General features: G+C 42.6%; 1 protein-coding gene across 1 annotated transcript; it reads left to right on the plus strand.

Moving 5' to 3' along the window:
* Positions 1-5,043: 5,043 nt before the first annotated feature.
* Positions 5,044-24,419, plus strand: gpr78b (G protein-coupled receptor 78b). The gene is made up of 3 exons (XM_072495920.1): positions 5,044-6,263; positions 7,447-7,560; positions 24,185-24,419. Exons 1-3 carry the CDS (start codon positions 5,596-5,598, stop codon positions 24,417-24,419), a joined length of 1,017 nt encoding a protein of 338 aa, XP_072352021.1. The 5' UTR covers positions 5,044-5,595.
* Positions 24,420-24,585: the final 166 nt, after the last annotated feature.

Raw genomic sequence — 24,585 nt, forward strand, 5'->3', positions numbered from 1 at the left:
GGCACAGGCCACGTGCAAGCTACTTTGCCTTAAACATTGAGGCTGCGTTAAAATCACAGGTACATTCATCTTCCATGGATCAAACAGGGTTTAAACAGAAGGATCCAACACTGTGTGTGAGGTAGGTATGGGTTCCAGAGGGTACAAATGGAGTAACCTCAGCCCCTGAAAATGTTTCAACAGGTTCTTGCAGCTTGTATAAATAACAGATATGGCTTTAGGGTGAATTTGCAAACTGACTATGACACCCTGGTGCAGAGAGCCATTCAAGTAGGGGGAGTAAAAACAAATGTAGTTGTAATAGGGGGCAATGGAGCTGGTAGGATAGATAAAGCTCACTGCAGCCAATAACGTGAGTACAGAAGGACATGCTGCCAGCCCAGTGCCAGGGTTAAGAACATATTTCCTCTGGGCTGGAAAAGAACTTGGAATGGAAGGGGAACGTTCCAGCTATTATGGTGCACATGTGTACCAACGACATACGTAGAACTGAGACGAAGGTTGTTCTGAGGACGAATGAGCAACTAGAAGCTAAATTAAAAAGCAGAACAACAAAAGTAATAATCTTTGGGTTATTACCTGGGTCATGAGCAAATTGGCATAGGTACATAAAAGCAGAGTTGAATGCAAAGCTCAAAGACTGATGTGGGAGAAATGGGCTTCAATTTGTGGGGCACTGGCACCAGTGCAGGGAAAAGATGGAACAGTACTATTGGGACAGTCTTTAATTGAACTGTACTGGGACCAGTTGCTGGATGAGTCATTTAATTTGAGCTGTAGGGAGGGAGGTTCACAGAAAAACAGTTGGATGGGAGTGGGAGAGGGTTCATGTGAGAGATTTGGCAAGTTAAACAGAAAAAAACAAAGCAATAGTGCAGGATAGTGATATTGATAATGGTAACCAGTGTGTGGTAGGAAGGAACAGAGTCTGGAAATATCAGAGAGCATTTAAGGGCAGCACAGTAGCACAGTGGTTAGTACGGTTGCTTCACAGCTCCAGGGTCCCAGGTTTGATTCCCGGCTTGGGTCACTGCCTCTGGGGAGTCTGCACGTTCTCCCCGTGTCTGAGTGGATCTCCTCCGCGTGCTCCGGTTTCCTCCCACAGTCCAAAGATGTGCAGGTTAGGTGGATTGGCTATGCTAAATTGCCCTTAGTGTCCCAAAGCGGTTAGGTGGGGTTAAGGGGACAGTGTGGAGTTGTGGGGATAGGGTGCAGGTGTGGGCTTAGGTAGGGTGCACATTCCTAGGGTGAGCCAAATGGCCTCCTTCTGCACTGTAAATTCTATGATATCTAGAAGATATGATCAGAGTAGGGAGAAATAGCTGTAAACTAACAAAGTTGGAAGGTTTAGATGAAGGAGATTTGGAAATCCAAAGATCAATGTTGAGGCAATAGGAACATATATCAATGTGGGTAAAGACTAATTGTGGGAAAGAAAGGGGCAGAGTGTTTAAGAGTAATAGTGCACCAGAGAATAAGATCCATGTCGGAAATAGTAGTAAAAAAATTAACATTTAAGTCACATTATCTGAATGCATGGAACATCCACAATAAGTTGGATTAATTAGGAGCGCAAATAGAGGTAAATGATTTGGATCTGTTCACCATTACGTTGACATGGTTACAAGGTGAGCAATGTTATGAAATAACTATTCCAAAGTACATAACATTTCAAAAAGACAGATGGAAATGAGAAGGAATAGCCCTGATAATAACAGATGACATAACGGACATTAGTGAGAAAGAATCTTGGCTCAGAAAAATAGGAAGTAGCATCAGTAAGCATGGAAATTAAGAAAAATAAGAGTCAGAAAATTCTGCTGGGGACATTTATGGCCCCTAACAGTAGCTACACCATTAGAAAAAGCATTAAACAATACATTATTGGAGTTTTCAACAAAGTCTATGTATTAGTTGTGGTGGAGTTTAATCTTCATATTGGCATGTGAGTCCCTTTAAGAAATGTTTTGTCTTATCACATGGGTTCAGTGATGTCATTGTGTGGGTGTAGCTGGGCTGTGGCTCTGGGAGCTTTACTTTGCCTTTGGTTTGGGGCTTGTTTGTGGAACTGAGATTTTGCTTTCATTTCCACTGCTCTATTCAGAAAGAGAAGTATCTTGGAGTGTCTCTATCTTCATTTTAAAAGCTGTTTCCAGCCGCCTTGATAACTTAAAATAAACAGTTGCTTTCTGGAAGGAATTCAAGCCTGCTGTTTTGGAAAGGAAACAAGAGCATCCATACCAGGTCTTCAGTGTTGTGTGCTGGGCCACACCTTTTGAAAAGGGGGTACTGGTTTATGGGATCTTGTTGTTTAATTGGAACAGTTAAGGGGGAAATTTATTAAGAGTTATACATAGATTACTGTAGCTGTGTGGGGTATTTATGTTTGTAGTTGATAAAAATGCTTCCTGTGTGTGTTTATAAAAATGTTAATTAAATTCGTAGAATAAAGCTTGTTTTGATTAAAAGTGCTTAAGGCCTCTACTGAATAATACATGAAAGGCAGGCCCTTGTGCTCATCATAACCAAAATCGATAAATAGTTGTAGGTCAGGTGGACTCCATGATATACTTTGGAGTTTTCTAAACCCTGGCCCCTAACAATATAGACTGGACCAATCAAATTTCCAAAGGTGTTCTGAAAGACGCCTTTCTAAAATGTTATTGTGACAGTTTAGTGGAGCAATATACTGTGGAACCAACTAGGGATAATACAATTTAGACAATGTAATGAGGCAGGGTTGATTAGTAATCTCATAGTAAAATATCTACTGGGAAATAATCATCATAGTACAATTAAGTTTGAAAACAACATACTCCAATCACAATCAAGGATCTTAAACTTAAATTACATAAGTGTGAAGGTAACTAACTGGATAGCCTACTTTGCATCATGTCCAGTTCATTCATCACCCCTGTACTGGCTAACCTTCTTGGCTCCCATGAAGGTATGTCTCAATTTTTAAATTCTCATCCTTGTTTTCAAATCCCTCTGTAACCTCTTCCAGCCCTACAGTCACCTGAGATCTCTGCACTCCTCCAATTATCTCCTCTCATAGAGTCATAGAATTTACAGTGCAGAAGGAGGCCATTCGGCCCATCGAGTCTGCACCGGCTCTTGGAAAGAGCACCCTACCCAAGGTCCACACCTCCACCCTATCCCCACAACCCAGTTAGCCCACCCAACACTAAGGGCAATTTTGGACATTATGGGCAATTTAGCATGGCCAATCCACCTAACCCGCACATCTTTGGACTATGGGAGGAAACCGGAGCACCCGGAGGAAACCCACGCACACACGGGAGAATGTGCAGACTCTGCACAGACAGTGACCCAAGCCGGGAATCGAACCTGGGACCCTGGAGCTGTGAAGCAATTGTGCTATCCACAATGCTACCGTGCTGCCCATGCCGTGCATCCTTGATTTTAATTATTCCGCCAATGGCAGTTATGCCTTCACTTGCCTAGGCTCTCAGCTCTGCAATTCCAACCCTCAGCCTCTCCACCACTCCTACTTTCTGACATTCGTTAAAACCTACCTCTTTGGGCAATCTTCAGGTCATCTATTAGCTGCTTATATGGATTGGTGTGGCATTTTGTTTGCTAATACTCCTGTGAAGCACCTTAGATCATTTGGCTGTGTTCAATATAAATGCAAGTTGTATAGAGACAGAGATAGTTAGACATAGATAGATAGATGGATGGATAGATATATAGATAGATAGATAAACAGACAGATAGATAGAAAAAAATCAATGATCGTTTTTCTTTCAATAAGAAATCTATTAAACACGATCAACTATAAAATAAGAAATGAAGAGCCTCAGATAAATGCAAAATGACTTTGCTGAATTAAGTATAATTACTTCAGAGGTATGTATTGCTCACTTATCTTCTCAAAGAATGTGACCTATTTTGAAAACGTTACATTATGCCCTTTATAAATGAAGTTAATTTGAAAACTGCCCCTGTAACAGTGGAGATATCAATCGCATGAATGTCAGTCCAACACATCAATAATCAACGTGAAAACCGAAAATTGCTATTTTAAATAATATCTGCAGATATTACAATGTTAATTAACTTTGCAGGCTCTTGTGTTTTTTTTCTCAATTGCAGTTGAATTGAATCATGTTTGCTTCAACATTTAACTCAATAGGCATTATATTTTCCATGCATGTTAATCACAACAACACGCTCAATTGTGTCGGAATTACTGGCGGAGTTATGAAACAGAAAATATTGCCTCCAGGCAATCAATATATTTGAAAATGTGCACCACAATGCAAATACCTTGACAAAAGGAAAAGGTCATTGGCCCCAATAAAAGGGTTCCTTTAGAATTTCACATCATCTGTTGCAGCCAATCATTCTAACATGACCTTCCTGCGCATTTCAGAATAATCCACTAGTGCACCGTCCTAAACAAGCCGATTACTCCCTTACCCTTACCCTCACAGTGCTATTGTAGTCAAATCAAATTGATATTGCGTAAGAGGGCTGCAATCCAAAACAAGTATATGTTCCTGGCTGTAGTTAGATGTATGGCTGCCAATCACTGAAGCAGATTTAATTTGCAGTGTTTTAATGCAGCATGCAGATTACAGTCAATGAGGTGACACCACACATTTCAGTATACGGTTGTGAGAATGTCAACAGTTACAATGATTCGGCAGCAAAACATTCATTCACCCCCCCCCCCCCCCCACTACCACCAGTTGATGCAAGGCAACAGAAACAGGTGGGCATTGTGAACTTATTGTTTCTTAATGCTCGGTTGCCATTCAATGGTTTCTTTTACTTTTTTTGTTTGAACTGAACGAGCGAAAGCACACCCTCCGCCAGAATTCCCCCTTGTTCGCGCGCTTGCCCCTGTGCTTGCTCAAAGAGTTAACACTGCTGGTTGAATGATATCGCCGTCAACTTGTGCTTGAGCGGCGCTGCTAAGACTGCAGAACGTCACGGCTGGCATGGAAATAAGACAACTCCTATGAGGAGACAGGGCACAAGGCGCCACCCTGACTTGGCGAGCAGTCTTCAGGAGAATCCCTCTTCCACTTTGGAAGAAGACAAGGAGCTCTCTCTCTCTCTCTCTCTGTCTCAGCCTCACTGCAATGCTGTTCAGTTTGATACCGAGAGTCCCTCTGCGCATGACTCGAGCGGTGTTGTTGGACGGAGCTGCTGATGGGAAGGTGACAACCGCTGTCTATTTCGGGGGGAGAGCAACACTAGTTGGCTCAGTGGAGGGCTGTGGAGGGGAGGTTGAAGCTTGAGCAGGAGAAGCTGGTCGGCTGGGCGGTGCTGAAGTCCTTGTTACAGGGAGCCGGCTGCACTGATGAATAGTGCAGGGACGGAGGTTAACGCCACTTTATTCCAGCAACATTTCCACCTTCTCAACTCTTCACGACTCCCTCCTCCAAGCGGCTCCGGGACTTCGGACAGCTCCGCTTCCTTGGGCATCTGTTGAGCGCGAGAAGAGACAACGAGCTTCGGGAAAGGTTATTCGTGGCGGTGCTGATGTACCAATTGATGTTTTTCTCTCTCCAGATTAAAGGATGGGTTTTGACCTGTTGCTCTAAGGCGACCCTTTGAGAGATGGACTTGGCAGAAGTTCTTCTGGTGCTGTTCATCGTTGTGGTGCTGATCGTCTCCTTGTTGTCTAACTTGCTGGTGTTGATATGCTTCATCTACAGCTCCGACATCCGCAAGCAAGTGCCGGGCATATTTATCGTTAACTTGTCCTTCTGCAATGTGCTCCTCACCGTTTTGAATATGCCAGCGACATTGCTGGGGATTGTCAAAAAACAGCAGCCATTTGGCGATTGCATCTGTCAAACTGTTGGGTTTTTAGAAACATTTCTCACCACGAACACAATGCTGAGCATGGCAGCGTTAAGCATTGACAAGTGGATTGCCGTGGTTTTCCCCTTGAGCTATGCCAGCAAGATGAGGTACAAGGATGCCGTGCTTATGATGAGCTACACTTGGGTCCACTCTCTCACTTTCCCGGTGGTGGCACTTTTCTTCACCTGGCTCGGTTTCAATAACATCTACGCATCATGTACGATGCATCTGCCGGAGCAAGTGGAGAGGAGACAGTTTACAGTGTTCACCATTGTCTTTCACGCCACCAGCTTCATGCTTTCCCTCGTAATATTGTGCTTTACATATCTGAAGGTTCTGAAGGTTGCACGCTTTCATTGCAGAAGAATCGACATTATCACCATGCAGACTTTGGTTTTACTGGTGGATATCCACCCCAGGTAATGCCGGCTGACTTCTCAAACTTTGTTTTTGAAAGTCTGTTGCAACCGGATTTCTATGATGTGGGCACCGTAACTATTGAAGACGGTGAGGGTTTTGCGAAATGCAATTCAAGTGAACTAAACGTGTTTTGTTTGACTTGAACACAAACACCTCTGTGTTCCAGGGGAGCTTCGAGGTCCTATACAACAATCCCCTTCTGTCTGGCGTCTTGTTAGCAAATAAGGTTAATGCATTTTGTAAACTTTTCTAGAAGGAGGCCTTTCGGTCCGTTCGCCCATTTACGCGACAGAAAGCGGGGCCATTCGGCCCATTCTTTCTGTGCTGGCGCCTTTTCTCCATAGTAGGAGGCGATTCGGTCCATTCCTGTGTTGTCTCCTTTAGTAGGAGGCCATTCGGCCCATCGTCCCTGTGCCGGTTAATTGAAAGAGCTAATTAGCCAGATCTCCCGCACTTTCTCTCCAGCCCACAATGTTTCTTGTTTCCTTTACAGGAATATATCAAATCCCCTAGTTACTATCGCATCTGCTTCTACCAACCATTCAGGCAGCGTGTCCGAGGCGATGAAGTTCTTATCTTAACCTTTCCGAACAGAAAATTAACATTCAACGTTTGCTGATTTAGACCCCAAATTTATATGATTGCTATTTTATTTATATGTGTGTGCACAGCGTGCCATAACGAAGTATCTTAGTAGATTGGTGCCTTTGTTTCCTTTGACCGTATTTGATATCGTACTTTTGTGTTAACTTGCGTCTCCCCCCTCCACCCCCGCCACCCCAGATTGAGGAGGGGAAGTTGGGGAATCGAAAGCAATTTGGTTTTACAAACGATTTTGCTTCATTTTGCGTCTGAGACACATTTGGAATGTTCCCCGGATTGTTCGCCGAGTTGTCACACCGAGCAACACCACTGGCTTGGAAACACAGTCATGTCGAATTAAGGCAGCAATGCTGTTACAGTTAGGCGTGATAGCGTTTGATTAAAATTTCTGGGGGGGCTTTTATTGCATCTCGTCCCACTGACTGGATATTTTTCTTTGTTCAAACGAGCAAGACGAAGTAAAACGCGATGTTTACTCAAGTGATTGTTTTCACGGTGGTGAGAGCCCCGGGGAGGGCCCTGCATAAGGTGTACCTCGGCACAGTGTGAAACTAAGCGCTGCTTTTCTTCTCCTTTCAGTGTGAAACAGCGTTGCCTCGCGGAGCAAAAAAGTAGAAGACAACGTGCAACCAAGAAGATCAGCATTTTTATAGGGTCGTTTATTGTCTGTTTTGCTCCATATATTATAACCAGGTAAAAAAAATGCACTTCAGATGTCGTTAGTTTGCCAAACAAATGAGATTTTCTGGTTCAGAACGAGAAATAATTCAATTTAATTAAGACATATCAGAAATAAGAATGTGTTAGGGAAAGGTGGGGCTGGGGGACGCGGGGGGGGGGGGGGGGTGGAAGCGGGGTTAATGCACAATGAAATAATCTAAGCACCAGAATTCGCCACAGCGGTTGTGCAATCCCGGGACAGTATTCCGTCATTGGCGCACACGTCCAAACCAGTAAAGCATGTCCAAGTTAACAGGAATGATCGTCCCCGCTCCCCCCCCCCCCCCCCCCCGCAAAGAACCCATCGCTTATTCTGATCTGTTAAACAAACAACCCGCCTGTGAAAGTTACAAGAAACTTCATTCAAGTGTGCAGAAGTGCGCCGTCAATACGTGCCGGTTGTCCCCGTGTCTGAAATTGCACGTCCTGAAGATGTGTCAATAACACTGAAACTCCACTCCAAAGTAAATACCGCACTATGGCACCCAAGAACCAGAACGAGCAATTATTTGAACGCCTTAATTGCAATTCATCACTATCCCATTAACATTTAAGCAAGGAACTGTGCCATGTGATCCAAATAGGTTTACATGACATATTCCGTCGTTTACTGACTAGCAATGTAATCACCATGTGATTATTTAGTTAATATTATCTACTTTCTAGGCATGCATGCAAATAGTTAATTCATGCATAAATGCTAATTCAGCTAAGTTCATTGCAAAACAGCAAGCTGCATCCCGGAGTGATACATGCCTTGGGGAATGATTTGCAAGGTGTCAATGAATGTGCAATGTGGTCCCTTCCCACAACCCATAATGATAGCACGCATCGACCCTGCCTGCCTTTTACCCGGCCCTGCCAAAAGCAACATGGACCACAAAACTTTTGCCTCATGCGTTATCTCTCAGAAAGTAGGAGCCGACCAGAAAACATTCTTAACAGATTATGTCAATCGCGGTTCAGTTTGATCCATCCGTCCGCCCAAGAGAACAAAAAGCTTCAACTGATGCGAAATGGATGTGTGAGCACGGCGTAAATCACTTGTCACACACACACATTTACAATAACATGCGGAGGATCAGATGCAAACTGCCGGGTGTTAGACTAGACGGTATTCGGGGTATCACAAACAAACGCGAGCCTGTCCTCGACTAACATCCACACACAGATGCTTGCAGCTTGACTCACTGTATTAACGACCAGACCAGGAATGCTGGCTATTTCTGTTCCTCTCTCTAACCTAATAGTTCGGAGACTGCCTCCTACAGCACTCCCTCCCCCCCACCGGAAATCAGCTAAATCAGGAAGAGAGGGATTAAACATGGATTCTTTCTCTTCTTTGAGGTTATTTTAACCTAATCCAATCTTTATTAAAAAGTAAAAATGAGCAGTGTGTAAGATGGACATCCAATGCGATTCTGTCAGTACCAGGTCAGATGACAATTATCCTGATGCAGGGTCCAACACTACAGGGCAGTTACCATTGACTCTTTGGGTGGTGTAAGTTCTATCAGTTTTCATCTGAATCAACTTTGCAAAGTGTTGTGTTGGGAACAGAATATCTCTCGGTGTGATAGGAAGAACACTCTTTCAGTTAATTATAGCTTCTTACTGAAAATATACAGACTAGGTTTCACAGTGTGATGTCCAGTCTCAAACAAAGTTAGTTACCTACCTTTGTATTTTCCTGTTGGGTCATAACAACCCTCCTCTTCACTGACGAAAACCGATCGCAGTCCATGGAATATGGCCATGCCATTTGAATCAGTTCAAATGAATGCTGACAGTCTCTTTTCAGTGCCTTATAAGCATACCGACAAGGCTTCAGAACCATATTGTTTTCACAACGTGGAGCAATGATGGAACAGCCCAGCAACTTGAGATCAATATTACATTCTCCATTCAGCAGGTTGTCCAGGACGCTGATAAGAACATACTCGGCACTTATCTCAGCTTCTTTTCTCAATATTTGACCAATCAAGTTAGGGAACATAGTAAGAAGTCTTACAACACCAGTTTAAAGTCCAACAGGTTTCTTTTGAATCACTAGCTTTCCGAGCACAGCTCCTTCCTCGGGTGAATCTGAGGAAGGTGCTGTGCTCCGAAAGCTAGCGATTGGAAACAAACCTATTGGACTTTAACATGGTGTTGGAAGACTTCTTACTGTGCTCACCCCAGTCCAATGCCGGCATCACCACAAGTTGGGGAACATAATCTTTGAGTAAGACATATTAGAGCAGTAACTTAGATAGTTATTCGAACACTGTGCTGTAGAAACACAAAATAGAGCAAAAACAGAAAATGTTGGACAATCTCAGCAGGCCTGACAGCATCTGTGGAGCGAGAACGTTGCTTCCACAGAGAGTCATCCAGACTCAAAATGTTAGCTCTGTTCTCTGTCCACAGATGCTATCAGACCTGCTGAGATTGTCCAGCATTTTCTGTTTTTGTTTCAGATTCCAGCATCTGCAGTGATTTCCTTTTATAAAATAGAGTAAGCTAGTTAAACTAGCTGTTCATTGCCATGTTCTGAGGTAAGTTACAGTAATGGATGATCAGGTCCTTACTTTAAAATCTGTGCATTAGGGGAGTGCAGGTCACAAAATAAAAACAGAAACCAAGTTTGACTTTGTTTGGTTTTGTCAGGGCATGTTAAATCTAAGCTTTGAAAGGCTCACATTTCCGTACATTCAATTTATTTAAGTTTACAGGAGGGTTGTCTCTTGCTGGCAAAGATAATTGAAAAGGCTCAGAATTTATTTTCTGACAGTCACACCATAGTAATCGTTGCAATTATATTTTTCAAGGTAATATTGCTGCTTGAATGCAATCTGTATTGTGTTATGGGCGAGGCTTTTCAGAACCCCAAAATGTATCATGGAGTTCAACCAACCTCCCCCTTTAATGGATTTGTTGCTTTTCCGAGCACACAGCTTTTTCCCTAGGTGTGGGATTACAATTATGGGCACGTGGGTTTTTAAACACAAAACACTGTTTATTCCATGAACTCAACTTAACATCTTACATAAACATTGGATCTCTTAACACCCCTTACTTCAATGATAACTCAGAAAATATTGCAACAGTAAATAACTCTTTAAAATGTTTCTTCAAACTTCCAAGATACTTAACACCTTTAAACAGTGTCACATCAGGTTAAAGGATATATATATTTTTTCTGTAGAATGGCAGAGACTGTCGCAAACTGGCTTTTTACTTTTAAACTGCTCTCAGCAAAACCAGCCAGGCACTTTTTAGCTGCTCCCAGCAAAGCCAAACTGCAAAACTTGCAGCTCTCTGGAAACACAAAGACACTGCTTTTAAACTGAAACTAAAAACCTGCAAAATGGCTGACCTAAAGCCCAGCCCCACCCACTCTCTGACATCACTGTTTTCTTAAAGGTACATTGCTTACACATCCATTTCTTAAAGGCACTCTTGCATGACACCTCCCCCCAAGAAAAAAAATCCATCAACTTCAAGATGGTTTCATTTTTCACTTTTGCACCATCCACTGAGAAATGTACACAGTAAACATACTTTTTTGTTTTTAAAAAAAGCAATGCAGGCAAACAGGGTATAATAATATAGTCCATTTTTCTTTGCTCTTCTTCCTCCAACCGAAATCCTTCTCGATTGACAGTCTTTTTGAACAAAGTCTCTGCACGATCCATCCATTCCTCTACTCCTCGGCATTTCTCTTTAGAATCAGATACTTTAGTTCAATCTGACCACAGAGTCCCTTGCAATCCTCCAATACAGGAGCATTGATGATCACAGCTTTCAGACAGTCAAATGCCTGTTGAAAGTCCGCTGCCCCTTGAAATTTTTTAGGTTTCTTTCGCAAGTCCATCAGTGGAGTAATCATGCCACAAAACATTTGTACAGCTGTTCGATCAAATTCACTCATGCTAAGAAATCGCATTACCTTCCTTCGTCTTGAGGGTATTGGAAACTCCTCAAGGAAAGTGATTCGGGCATCTCCAAATTCACTTTCGGCTAGGTTCATCACCAAACCAGCCACCTGAAGTCGATCGAAGAACTCCTTGCGATGTTTTAAAGGTTCTTTCCATGTCTGGAAGTTGGAAATAAAAGCAGATTGTCCCACTTTCTCAATGCAATCCTTCAAACGTGGGATAGGATAAGAGTCCGTTCTTGTAACTGCATTCAACTTTCTGTAGTCCACACACAACCGTTGGGTACCGTCTGGTTTAGGTACCATCACTATGGGTGAGCTCCATTGGCTGCAACCCACTTCAATTATGCCATTCTTCAGCATACTCTCAATCTCTCTGTTAACCTGTACCAATTATAGAGGATTATGTCTATGTGAATGTTGTTTGATAGGAACAGCATTTCCCACATCTACATCATGTATAGCCATTTTAGTACTTCCCAATTTATCTCTACAAACCTGCCCATGTGATATCAATAACTCTTTCAGGTCAGTTTGTTTTTCCTCTGGAAGGTAACTTAACAATTCATCCCAATTTTTGAGAACATCCTCATTTTCCAATTCAATTTGAGGTATGTCAAATTCACAGTCAACTGGATTTGGTTCATCACTTTGAGTTAGAATCATTAAACTTCCTTTTTCTCTCCTTCCCTTTCAAAGTACCTTTTAAGCATATTCACAGGACACACTTGGTGAGTCCTCCTTCTATCTGGTGTTTTTACCACATAATTCACCTCACTTAATTTCCTTTCAATCTGATACGGTCCACAAAACCTAGCTTTTAAAGGTTCCTCTACCAGTGGCAACAACATAAAACATTATCCCCACTGGCAACACTACGAACTTTGGATTTCTTGTCCACTACCCGTTTCATCACATTTTGGGCAACTTTCAAATGGTGTCTCGCCAATTCACCTGCTCTATTTAATCGTTCCCTAAAATTTGACACGTAATCCAATAGTGTAATTTCCAATTTCTCACCCACCAATTTCTCCTTGATCAATTTAAGTGGTCCTCTTACCTCATGACCAAAAATTAGTTCAAAAGGACTAAATTTGGTAGACTCATTAGGTGCATCCCTAATTGCAAACAATGCGAATGGAATTCCTTTATCCCAATCCTGTGGATAATCTTGACAATACGCCCTCAACATTGTCTTTAATGTCTGATGCCACCTTTCTAATGCTCCCTGCGATTCTCGATGGTCCGCAGTTGATTTAAATTATTTTATTCCTAAGCTATCCATAACTTCTTTGAATAACTTTGAAGTAAAATTTGTTCCTTGATCTGATTGTATTTCTGTGGGTAGTCCATATCTAGTAAAGAATTTAAGTAACTCCTCCACAATCCTTTTAGCTGTAATATTACGTACAGGAATGACCTCTGGAAACCTAGTAGACACATCCATTATAGTCAAAAGATATTGATTGCCACTTTTTGTTTTAGGAAGCGGTCCGACAAAATCATTTAGGACCCTTGTGAAAGGTTCCTCAAATGGATGATAATGGTATAGTGTAGGTTAGATGGCTTTTGTTTCGGTGCAACATCGTGGGCCGAAGGGCCTGTACTGCGCTGTATTGTTCTATGTTCTATGTTCTAAATGCTGGAATGGGTATTAAGGACGCTGGTTTTATCACTGCTTGAAGTTTCCCTATCACTTGACATGTGTGACATGATTGACAAAATTTAACTACATCTTTATGTGGTCCAGGCCATTAAAAATGTTTCTGGATTTTAGCTTGAGTTTTCCTTATTCCCAAATGACCACCCACTGGTACCTCATGTGCAACTCGCAACACCTCCTTTCTATACCCTACCGGCAAAACTACTTGATGAACTAATGCCCACTTTTCATCCGCCTGCATATGTACAGGTCTCCATTTTCTCATCGAGACATCACTTTTACGGCAATAACACTCTGGTATACTGTCAGATTCCTCTTCCGTATATGCTTTCTGATATCTCCGTTCTATTTCTACATCTTTCTGTTGTAACTCTGCCAATTTTCCTGAACTAAAGATAAACTGTATTCCTGGACAAGATAGTTTATCTCTTACTCCTACTACCACTTCACCACTCTTCACTGGACTTTCCAACCTTACCTTATACAATGGAACACTACTCCTCTCACCCTGAATTCCACATATTACCACCTTTTCTGGCAACATTCTTCCCAAACTACATAATTCCTCATCTCTTACCATTAAAGATTGACTAGCCCCTGTATCTCTTAAAATTGTGACTTCTTTACCTGCTCCTCCTGATACACATGAGTAAACTTTACCCACACAAGTAAATTCTTTAAAGACATCTGGCACCTTCTTAACAATTACTTCTTGAACAGGCTGTACAATCATTTGCACCTCCTTTGCTTCCCTTGGGCTTTCCTTTACCATTCTAACAAACCCCACTGTCTTATCCTGTTTTACCACATCAGCCTTCCCAGTGCTTTTCTTCAACCACCAACACTGTGACTTTGCATGGCCTAGTTTATTACAGTGAAAACATCTGAAACTTTTCATTTATTTTCCACCCTCCTGGATTTCCTTTTTAGTCTGAGGTACACTTTCTTTATTGTCTCCCATCAGATCACCTTTACCACTTGAGTATTTCTCATGTCCCCAGTTTCTATCCCTCTCCGGCTGAAACTGATATTAGAAACCAATCTTTGATTTATGAACTAATTCATAATCATCTGCCATTTCTGCTGCTAATCTCACAGGTTTAACACTCTGTTCTTCCACATGAGTTCTCACGACATGAGGAATTGAATTTTTAAACTCCTCCTAAAGTATAATTTCTCTGAGAGCTTCATACGTTTGGTCTATTTTCAAAGCCCTTATCCACCTATCAAAATGACTCTGTTTGAGCCTTTCAAACTCCATGTATGTTTGACCAAATTCTTTCCTTAAATTTCTAAACCTTTGTCTGTAAGCTTCAGGCACGAGCTCATATGCACTTAAGATGGATTTCTTCACCTCCTCATACGTTCCAGATACCTCCTCCGGTAGTGATGCAAACACTTCACTAGCTCTACCTACCAGCTTTGTTTGAATCAGTAATACCCACATGTCCTGTGGCCATTTCATTTGTTTAGCTACCTTCTCAAATGAAATGAAAAAGGCTTCCACTTCCTTCTCATCAAACCTTGGCAATGCTTGCACATATTTAAATAGATTCCCACCAAGCCTTTGACTATGATGCTCTTTCTCACTATCCTCATCACTATCATCCAACTGTACGTTTCCCTTTATGTCTGCCAATTTTAACTGATTGTCATATTTCATGGCCTTTTTCTGAAATTCAAACTCCCTCTCTTTATCTTTTTGTTTGGCTAGGGCTATTTTTTCTTTTCTCCTTTCTTCTCTTTCCTTTTCTTTTTCCTCTCTCTCTCTTTCTCTTTTTATTCCCTCTCTCTCTCTTTCTTTTTCCTCTCTCTCACTCTCGTATTCCAGCCGCTTTAATTCTTTCTCATGTTCCATTTGTTTATTTTGCAACTGAATTTTTGCCATTTCCAATGAGTCAAACTCTATCTCAGGCAACTTTAAATGCTTAACCACCGCCATAATTACCTCATCTGTTCGCATTTTATCAGGTAAGGTTAACTGCAATGTTCTTGCTAAATCTAACAGTCTGCGTTTCGTTTCTGCCCATAAAGTACTATGTGTGATATTCTCCACCCCCAAAACTTCTGAGCCTCTGAAAGAGCCATTGTTCACAACACTCTCCCCACTTAAACTAAAATACCACACCGGAAAAGCAACAATCCTTCACTGTCTGTAAGTTCACAAAAGCCAATCCAATAGATAGACTTTTATTCCCCTCGAGCCCCCAATTGTTATTGGATCTCTTAACACCCCTTACTTCAAAGATAACTCAGAAAATATTGCAACAGTAAATAACTCTTTAAAATGTTCCTTCAAACTTCCAAGATACTTAACACCTTTAAACAGTATCACATCAGGTTAAAGGATATATATATTTTCTGTAGAATGGCAGAGACTTGCTTTCTACTTTTAAACTGCTCTCAGCAAAACCAGCCAGGCACCTTTTAGCTGCTCTCAGCAAAACCAAACTGCAAAACTTGCAGCTCTCTGGAAACACACAGACACTGCTTTTAAACGGAAACTAAAACCCTGCAAAATGGCTGACCTAAAGCCCAGCCCCACCCACTCTCTGACATCACTGTTTTCTAAAAGGTACATTGCTTACACATCCATTTCTTAAAGGCATTCTTGCATGACAATTGTAACAGGCTGTCTTTATACAACAAAGTAACAATGCTCTTCAAGTTATGGAATTTGTAGTATAATTAATTTTTATTTGTTGAGGAATTTGGAATTGTGGCAAGTTATTTGCTTTTCCCATCAAAATATCGCTTCTCAGCCTTTTGGCTAAGATTAAGTGTTACTTCACAGCTCCAGGAACCTGGGTTCAATTCCCAGCTTGGGTCACTGTCTGTACGGAGTCCGCACTTTCTCCCTGTGTCTGCATGGGTTTCCTCCGGGTGCTCCGGTTTCCTCCCACAAGTGCCGAAAGACATGCTTGTTAGGTGAATTGGACATTCTGAATTCTCCCTCAGTGTACCTGAACAGGCGTTCACAGCAACTTCATTACAGTGTTAATGTAAGCCTACATGTGACACTAGTAAAGATTATTATTGTTAAGTGTTGGATCATGTGTGAGATCAGGCGTAATGCTCGTTCTTGTCAGATTGGATCTAGTATGTCTCTCTTTGTGGACCATGTTTTGGATTCAACTTGAATTTGAATTGTTTTTTGGAGCAAACAATCAGATTTATAAAGAGCTTGCCCTGACCACTCTGCACATTGGCTTTGTAACTCTGAGAAACGAATAATTTTTTTTAAAAACAAACTTTTTAATATCTTTTGATATGAATTTTTAATTTATATTCATTCATGGATGTGGACACAATTGGCTAGTTGAGCATTTATTGTTGATCCCTAATTGCACTTGAGAGTCATAGAATCTACGGCATGGAGACAAGCCCTTCGGCCCAAACTGGCCCATGCCAACCAAAAAGTCCATCTAAGCTAATCCCATTTGCCTGCATTTGGCCCAGAGGTTGGTGTTGAGCTGCCTTCTTGAGTTCATGTGGCATTGGTACATCCACTTTGCTGTTAGGGAGGGAGTTCCAGGATTTTGACCCAGCGACAGTGAAGGATTGGCGATATATTTCCAAGTCAGGATGGTGAGTGGATAGTTTGGAAACCTGCTGGTGGTGATGTTTCCATGCATCTGCTGACCTGTCCTTCTAGGTGTGCCAGGTCACGGATTTGGCAGCTGCTGTCTAAGGAGCTCTGGTGAGTTCCTGCAGTGCATCTTGTAAATGGTACATACTGCGGCCACTGTATATCAACGGTGGAAGGAGTGAATGGGGTGGATTATTGTGGTGAATGGGATGACAATCAAGCGGGCTGCTTTGTCCTCAATGGGATTGAGCTTCTTGAGTGTTGTTGGAACTGCACTCATCCAGGGAAGCGAAGAGTATTCTATTGCACTCCTGACTTGTGCCTTGAAGATGGGGGCTAGGCTATGGGAGTCAGGAGGTGAGTTACTCTCCACAAAACTCACAGCCTGTGAACTGTTCTTGTAGCCACAGTATTTATATAGCTGGTCCAGTACAATTGCTGGTCAGTGGTAATCCCCAGGATGTTGATAGTTTGTGATTCAGCAATGGTAATGTCATGGAATGTCAAGAAGAGATGGTTGGATTCTTTCTTGCTGGAGATGGTCACTGCCTGGCACTTGTGTGGTGCAAATCTTATTGCCACTTATCATCCCAAGCCTGAATATTGTCCGGGTCTTACTGCATATGGCCATGAACTGCTTCGGTATCTGAGGAGTCGCAAATGGTGCTGAACATTGTGCCATCATCAGCGAATATCCCCACTTCTGACCTGATGATGGCGAGGAGATCATTAATGAAGCAGCTGAAGATGGTTCAGTCTCGGACGTTACACTGACGAACTCCTGCAATGATGTCCTGGAGCTGAAATGATTGACGTTCAAGAACCAAAACCACCTTCCTTTATGCTAAAATGGTTTGTTTGAATTGATCAAGTTAAGGTTTGTTGCATTAATTCTGGTGTGTTCTAATGAAGGATGATTTTGTCTCTCTGCAGCCACTTGGCGGAGTGATGGAACTGTTGAAGTTTCAATACAGCTGGAGAATCCAGACTGTGAGCAATAGGTTCACTTTATAATTTCTTCTTAGTATCTCATTACTTTATTTCCAAGTCTGGAAAAAGATAATGAGATTGATGAAAAACATTTCAATTGTGCTGTCATTCTATGAAAATTAAACTCATTTCTCAGTTTATGAATCAAATCAGCACAATGCTATGTGAGAACATGTGTGTCAGTTGTAAGTATCGGGAAATATTGAACAGGCTGGGGCTTATTTCTCTAAGGGGTGATCTGAAGGAGGTATGTCAGATAATGAGAGGGATTGATGGGATAGATATGGAGAAAATGTTTCCACTTTTGGCAGAGACTAAGACTAGAGGCCATGGATAAAATATATTGAATACATCTAATCAGGAATTCAAGAGAAATGTCTTTACCCAAAGAGAAGTAGGAATGTGGAACATCCACCATGGTGAGTAATTATGATAAATAGCAAAGCTGTAGAAAAACACATAATGGAGAAAGGAATTGAAGGGTATCTGAGAAGGTTAAACAAAGGTGGGGGTTGGAAAGAGGCCCATGTGGAGAATAAACACAGGCATAAGCCAATTGAGCTAAATGGCCCTTATCTGTCTCCAAATTGTCTGACTGCTTGTCTGTCATCCACCATTGTATCAGAGAAGCTTTCCTGTAACTAAATATTGGGAAGACCAAGGCCATTGTATTTGGCCTACACCAAAAAATGTTTTACTTTTGCCACTGACTCCATCCTTTACCCGTGGCAATTTTCTGAGGCTGAATCAGACTGTTCTGAATCTTTGTCATTGTTTTGACCTTGGAATGGCTTCCGGCTACATAATCATGCCATCACTAAGGCAGTCTATCTTCACCTCCATAACATTGCCTTAACCCTGCCCTTGCGTCAGCTCATTTGCTGCTGAAATTACCACCCATGCCTTTCTTTGTAACCTCTAACCCTGATTATTCCAATGCTCTCCTGACCGGCTTCCCACATTCGACCCTCCATAGACATGTGGTCATCCAAAGCTCAGGTGCCCGTCTCCCCACTTGTGCCAAGTCATGTTTACTTATCACCCCTGTGCTTGCCGAGCTGTATTGGTTTCCCTGTTAAACAATGTCTTGATTTAAAAATATTCATCCTTGCTTTCAAATCCCATCACGGCCTTGCCCATTAGCAGCTCAGTAACCTGCTCCAACCCTCAACCTTCTGGGATATCTGTGTTTGTCAATTTGGGCATCTTGCATGTTGCTGATTTTAATCACAACAATATTGGTGGCTATGCTTTCATCTGACAAGGCTGTAAACTCTGAATGTTCCTTCTTAAACCTTTCCATGTCTCCATGCCCCTCTCCTCTTTTAAGACAATCCTTTTCTTCTGACCTAATATCTCCTTATGTGACTCAGTGTCAAGAGTTTGTTAGATAAGGCCTTGGGGCATCTTACTACATTGAAGAAGTTATTTTTGTTGTTGAAAAGTTCTATCAAATGAGTTGGATGAAAGCTGCTAGCCTCATCATGACTTAATTTGAGATTCATCGGCTGATTCCTTGGAATCTGTTAAATCCAATTAAAAATGTGTGAAGTATTCATTAGCCCATATTGTTGTTATTTGGTATTGCTGGCCTTGTCTTGCCAGGCTGACAGCAATTCTCAGAAGGTAAAATGTGACAGGAGATTAATCGAATCAAAATAGACACAGATGAAGCAAGAAACACACAGCAGTCCAGGCAACATTTGTTGAGAGGGAATGACTACTCTAAAGTTTCCGCTTTGGGTGAAATTGGCAATCCTGACACAAATTGCACTCAAATTGGCTAAATTAACTTCTGCTCAAGTTTCACGCAAACTCATTTGCATCTTGCCAAATATAAAATCTTCCATGAACTAGCGCAATCGGTGTTTTAGAATATGATTGTTTTTTTCTTGCATTGAGTAATATTTCTTTCAAAAGCAGTAACTCACAGCAGATTTATTAGTACAGTTAAAATGAATTAAGATGAAAAATTTAACATTTTTAGCAAAAGTGCCCAGTCTACCACCTGCCAGTAACCTGATTTCAACTCACTGAAAACGGCGTTTGAAAACTATACAGAACCAATTAACAGTTTCATTGTCATAAAGTCATAACAACACAAAAGAAGGTTTCTCAGCCCATCAGCATCATGCCAGCTACCTGTAATCTAGTCAGGCCATTCCCGCTCTATCCCAGTAGTCCTACAAGTTTACTTCTTTCAAAGTACCAACCCCATTTCCTTCAGAAACTAATATTATCTCTGCTTTGCCCACCCCCTGTAGGCCATGAGTTCTAGGTCATTACCATTTGCTGTGTAAAACATCTCTTTCTCACAACATCCCCTGCATCTCTTGTCAGAAACTTCAAATCTCTTTCTCTTAGTCCTTGTAGCACCAACTAAAGGAACAGCATTACTTCCTCTATCTTATCTAAACCTGCCATAATCTTGTACACCTGTAAGAGACCTCCTCTCTCCAAAGAGAATCACATCCTCTCCAGCCAAACCTTGTAACTAAAAGTCCTTACCCCGGGACTATTCCAGCAGACATATCTCCTCTGTATCCTCTCCAGGACCCTCACATCCTTCCAATAGTATGGTGACCAGGACTGGACCCTACACTCCAGTTTTGGGTTGAACAGAAATTTCTAAAAGATCAGCGCACCTTCCCTGCATTTGTCGATACTTCTATTGAGTTCAATATCTCATATGCTCTTCTAATTAATCTTGAAATGTATCCTATACCATCAATGATCTATGCACATGAACCCCAAGGTCCCTCAGTCTCTGCACTTTCTTTCGAACTGTACCATTTAATCCGTATTGCCTCTCGCTTCTACCAAAATCATCATCGCACACTTCTAAATTCCATCTTCTACTTAGTTGCCCATTCTGCTAGCCTGCCTATATCCAGTAGGGTGGTACTATCCTTACTGTTTACCACACACCTTCAAGTTTTGTACCATCAGCAAATTTTGAAACTTTACTCTGTATTCTCCATAGGTGTACTCTATTCAGTTCCTTATAGATGAAATATGTTTAAATATTTGAATACTTTCAAAAGGTACCTGTTTGAGCCCCTGTACCTAAAAAGATGCTGATGTTGGTATGCCTGTCCTTCCCGGCTGGTGCAGAGAATCCATCTCAGACAGCATTGATGGTACCTCTCCATGACTTTGAGGCCATGGAGGATAATAATAATATAATAATAATCACGTTTTGTCACAAGTAGGCTTTAATGAAGATACTGTGAAAAGCCCCTAGTCACCACATTCTGGCGCCTGTTCGGGGAGGCCGGTACGGGAATTGAACCCGCGCTGCTGGCCTTGTTCTGCATTCCAAGCCAGCTGTTTAGACCACTGTGCTAAACTAATCCCTATGTTGATGTTGATGTTGATGACAGTACACCTGTTCCCCCAGCTCAATGGAAAAACCCTACCGAAGAACATTTCTCCTACCTGGGAGCCAACTCTCATCTAAGGTGGACATCAATGCGGAGATCCAACATCGTATCCAATCCACGAGCACCTCCTTCAGATGCCTAAGGATGAAAGTCTTTTTGTTCTATAAATTTAGAGTACCCAATTATTTTTTATCCCAATTAAGGGGCAATTTAGCGTGGCCAATCTACCTAACCTGCATATCTTTGGGTTGTGGGGGTGAAACCCACACATCTGCACGTCGTCCAAGTTTCTGAGCTGAATAGAAGAGTGGAGAATGACTTCACAAGAATCTTAGTATCAGCACGAATGTCACGGTCGTCAAAGACTCTCATCCTCGGGTGGCATGTGGCGCAGTAGTTAGCACTGAGGACCCGGGTTCGAATCCCGGCCCTGGGTCACTGTCCGTGTGGAGTTTGCACATTCTCCCCATGTCTGCGTGAGTCCCATTCAATGTTGGGGAAGTTAAAATCTCCCATCACGACCACCCTTTTGCGCCTACATATTTCTATAATCTGTCTACATACTTGTACCTCTACTTTACGCTCGCTTTTGGGAGGCCTGTAGTAAAGTCCCAACAATGTTACTGCACCCTTCCTATTTCTTAGCTCTACCCAGATTGCCTCAGTGCTCGAATCCTCCATCGTGTCCTCCTTAATCACAGCTGTGATATCATCTCTGACCAGTAATGCAACTCCTCCACCCCTTTTACCTCCCTCTCTATCCCTCCTGAAGCATCTATATCCTGGGATATTTAGTTGCCAGTCTTTCCCTTCCCTCAACCATGTCTAAGTAATACCAATAACATCATATTCCCAGGTACTAATCCAAGCCTAAGTTCATCTGCCTTACCTGCTACACTTCTCGCATTGAAACAATTGCACCTCAGACCACCTCTCCCTTTGCGTTCATCATCTCTTCCATGTCTACTCTTCCCCTTAGTCACATTGAGTTTATTATCTAGTACCTTACTGGCTTCAGTTGCTGCCTCTTTACTGACCTCTAACTTCCTAATCTGGTTCCCATCCCCTAGGACATTGGTTCCAGTCCTGCCCAGGTGTAGACCATCCAATTTGTAATGGCCCCACTGCCCCCAGAACCGGTTCCAATGTCCCAAAAATCTGAGCCCCTCTCTCCTGCACCATCTCTCAAGCCACGTATTTATTCTGACTATTCTTGAATTTCTACTCTGACTGTCTCATGGCACTGGTAGCAATCCTGAGATTACTACCTTTGAGGTCCTACTTCTTAACTTATCTCCTAACTCCCTAAATTCTGATTGTAGGACCTCATCCCGTTTGTTACCTATATTGTTGGTGCCTATATGCACCATGACAACTGGCTGTTCACCCTCCCTCTTCAGTATGTCCTGCAGCCGATCTGAGACATCCCTGACCCGTGTACCTGGGAGGCAACATACCATTCGGGAGTCTCGTTTTCACCCACAGAAACGCCTGTCTACTCCCATTATGATTGAATCCCCTATGACTATAGCCCTGCCAGTCTTTTTTCCGCCCTTCTGTGCAGCAGAGCCAACCATGGTGCCATGAGCCTGGCTACTACTGCCTCCCCTGGTGAGTCATCTCCCCCAACAGTATCCAAAACGGTATACCTGTTTTGGAGGGCGATGACCACAGGGGACACCTGCACTGCCTTCCTGCTCTTTCTCTGCCTTTTGGTCACCCATTCCCTGTCTCCCTCACCAATCCTAATCTGCGGTGTGACCAACTCACAGAACGTGCTATCCACGACCTCCTCAGCATCGTGAATGCTCCAAAGTGAGTCCTTCCACAGATCCAGAGCCATCATGCGGTCTAACAGGAGCTGCAGCTGGACACACATCCCGCACATGAAATAGTCAGGGGCATCGGCCGCGTCCCTGAACTCCCACATTGAGCACGAGGAGCATAACACGCGTCTGGGATCTCCTGCCATTTTTACGCTTTACCTTAACTGATTACAAATATAATATCAAATAATGAATAAGTGAAAGGAATAAAGATTTTACTTACCAATCACAATACTTACCAACACACGAAGAGTTAAATTTCTCCCAGCTACTGCTAATTGGAGCACTTTCCTTACCAGCCTATCAGGTCACTGCTTTGCTGTGATGTCACTCTTCAAGGTAAGTTTTTAAAGAGGAAAGTCCCGCCGGGCACTTATGCAGATTTTCCCTGCAACAGCCAATCAGCAGCTCCACTCTACTGCCCTCTGCTGGATGCTTGCCTTGACTTGAACACCTCAGGTGTCTTGCTCAGGTACACTTTCTGGATGCAGTGACCACAAGGCACTGATGCAAATTTTCCCCGCAATAGCCAATCAGCAGCTCCGCTCTACTGCCCTCTGCTGGAAGGCGGAGAGATTGTTTCTGCTGCTACTGGGGAATCTAGAATACAGGGCACATTTTCAGGATAAGGAGCCAATTGTTTAGGACTGAGATAACGAGAAATAATTTCACTAAAAGGGGTTGTGAATCTAAGTCATTCTCCAGAGGGTTCTGGTTTCTCCATCATATTTACAGGTTAGAAAAGTTTTGGTCTCCCAGAGAATTAAGGAATATGGGGAGTGGGCAGGAAAATGGAGTTGAAGGTCAAGATTAGCCAAGATCGTATTGAATAGCAGAGCAGACTCGAGTAGGACTCTCCCTGTGCCTAACTCATGCATCCCTGTGTTTCAAAAGCAGAGGGTGCTAATACCATTGCATCCCCTAATTGGGGAAGAGGGATTTTCTTGTGTGGGAATGAAAGATCACAGTGCCCCTTCCATCTGGGAAGACTGGGAAGAGGATATATGTATAGATGGGAGGAGGCTGGGAGGAAGCTGGGGTGAGAGTACACATCCAGGTATAGATCAACAGGACCCAAGGGCCTCTATCAATGATCTCATGGGAAAGAGGTGGCGTTCCCGCTGGCGATTTGATTGCATGTAAACTGCAGGCTTTTAAAACATCATTAACGAAGCCCGTCTGGTTTTCTGCCCCCCGCCCCATCCCCCAACCTCCCCTCATTCACAGGTTGATCGAGCTGCTTCCCTTTGTGACTGTGAACCACTACTGGGGAGTTCTCAGTAAGTGCCTCGCCTACTCCAAAGCTGCTTCAGATCCTTTCGTCTACTCGCTGCTGCGTCAACAGTACAAGAAAGTCCTGGTCAACATAGTGAACCGGATGCTGAAGAAGGATTTGTATCCTTCCTCTGGACACAACAGCTCCCTGGACACGGAGAACGATTACTGCCTGCAGAGAATCTGAGGGGCCGTCCAGAAGTGATCCCTTAATTTCACCAACTGTAAATCAAAGTTCTGCCAGTCGGAAGTCCGTGGTGAGACTACGTTGCACTTTTTGATCATTCCAGTGTTATGAAGAAAACTATAAAGAGCCAAAGGCAAAACGTCTTTTTATGATATTACATATTTTA

Source organism: Scyliorhinus torazame, chromosome 3 (assembly GCF_047496885.1).
Source record: "Scyliorhinus torazame isolate Kashiwa2021f chromosome 3, sScyTor2.1, whole genome shotgun sequence".
Lineage (NCBI taxonomy): Eukaryota > Metazoa > Chordata > Chondrichthyes > Carcharhiniformes > Scyliorhinidae > Scyliorhinus > Scyliorhinus torazame.

Bases quoted from the DNA above. Each gene is read 5' to 3' on its own strand.
- gpr78b (XM_072495920.1), top strand. From the start codon at position 5,596: ATGGACTTGGCAGAAGTTCTTCTGGTGCTGTTCATCGTTGTGGTGCTG. The intron at 6,264-7,446 runs GTAATGCCGGCT...TTCTCCTTTCAG, and splicing joins CTGGTGGATATCCACCCCAG to TGTGAAACAGCGTTGCCTCG. The intron at 7,561-24,184 runs GTAAAAAAAATG...CCTCATTCACAG, and splicing joins GCTCCATATATTATAACCAG to GTTGATCGAGCTGCTTCCCT.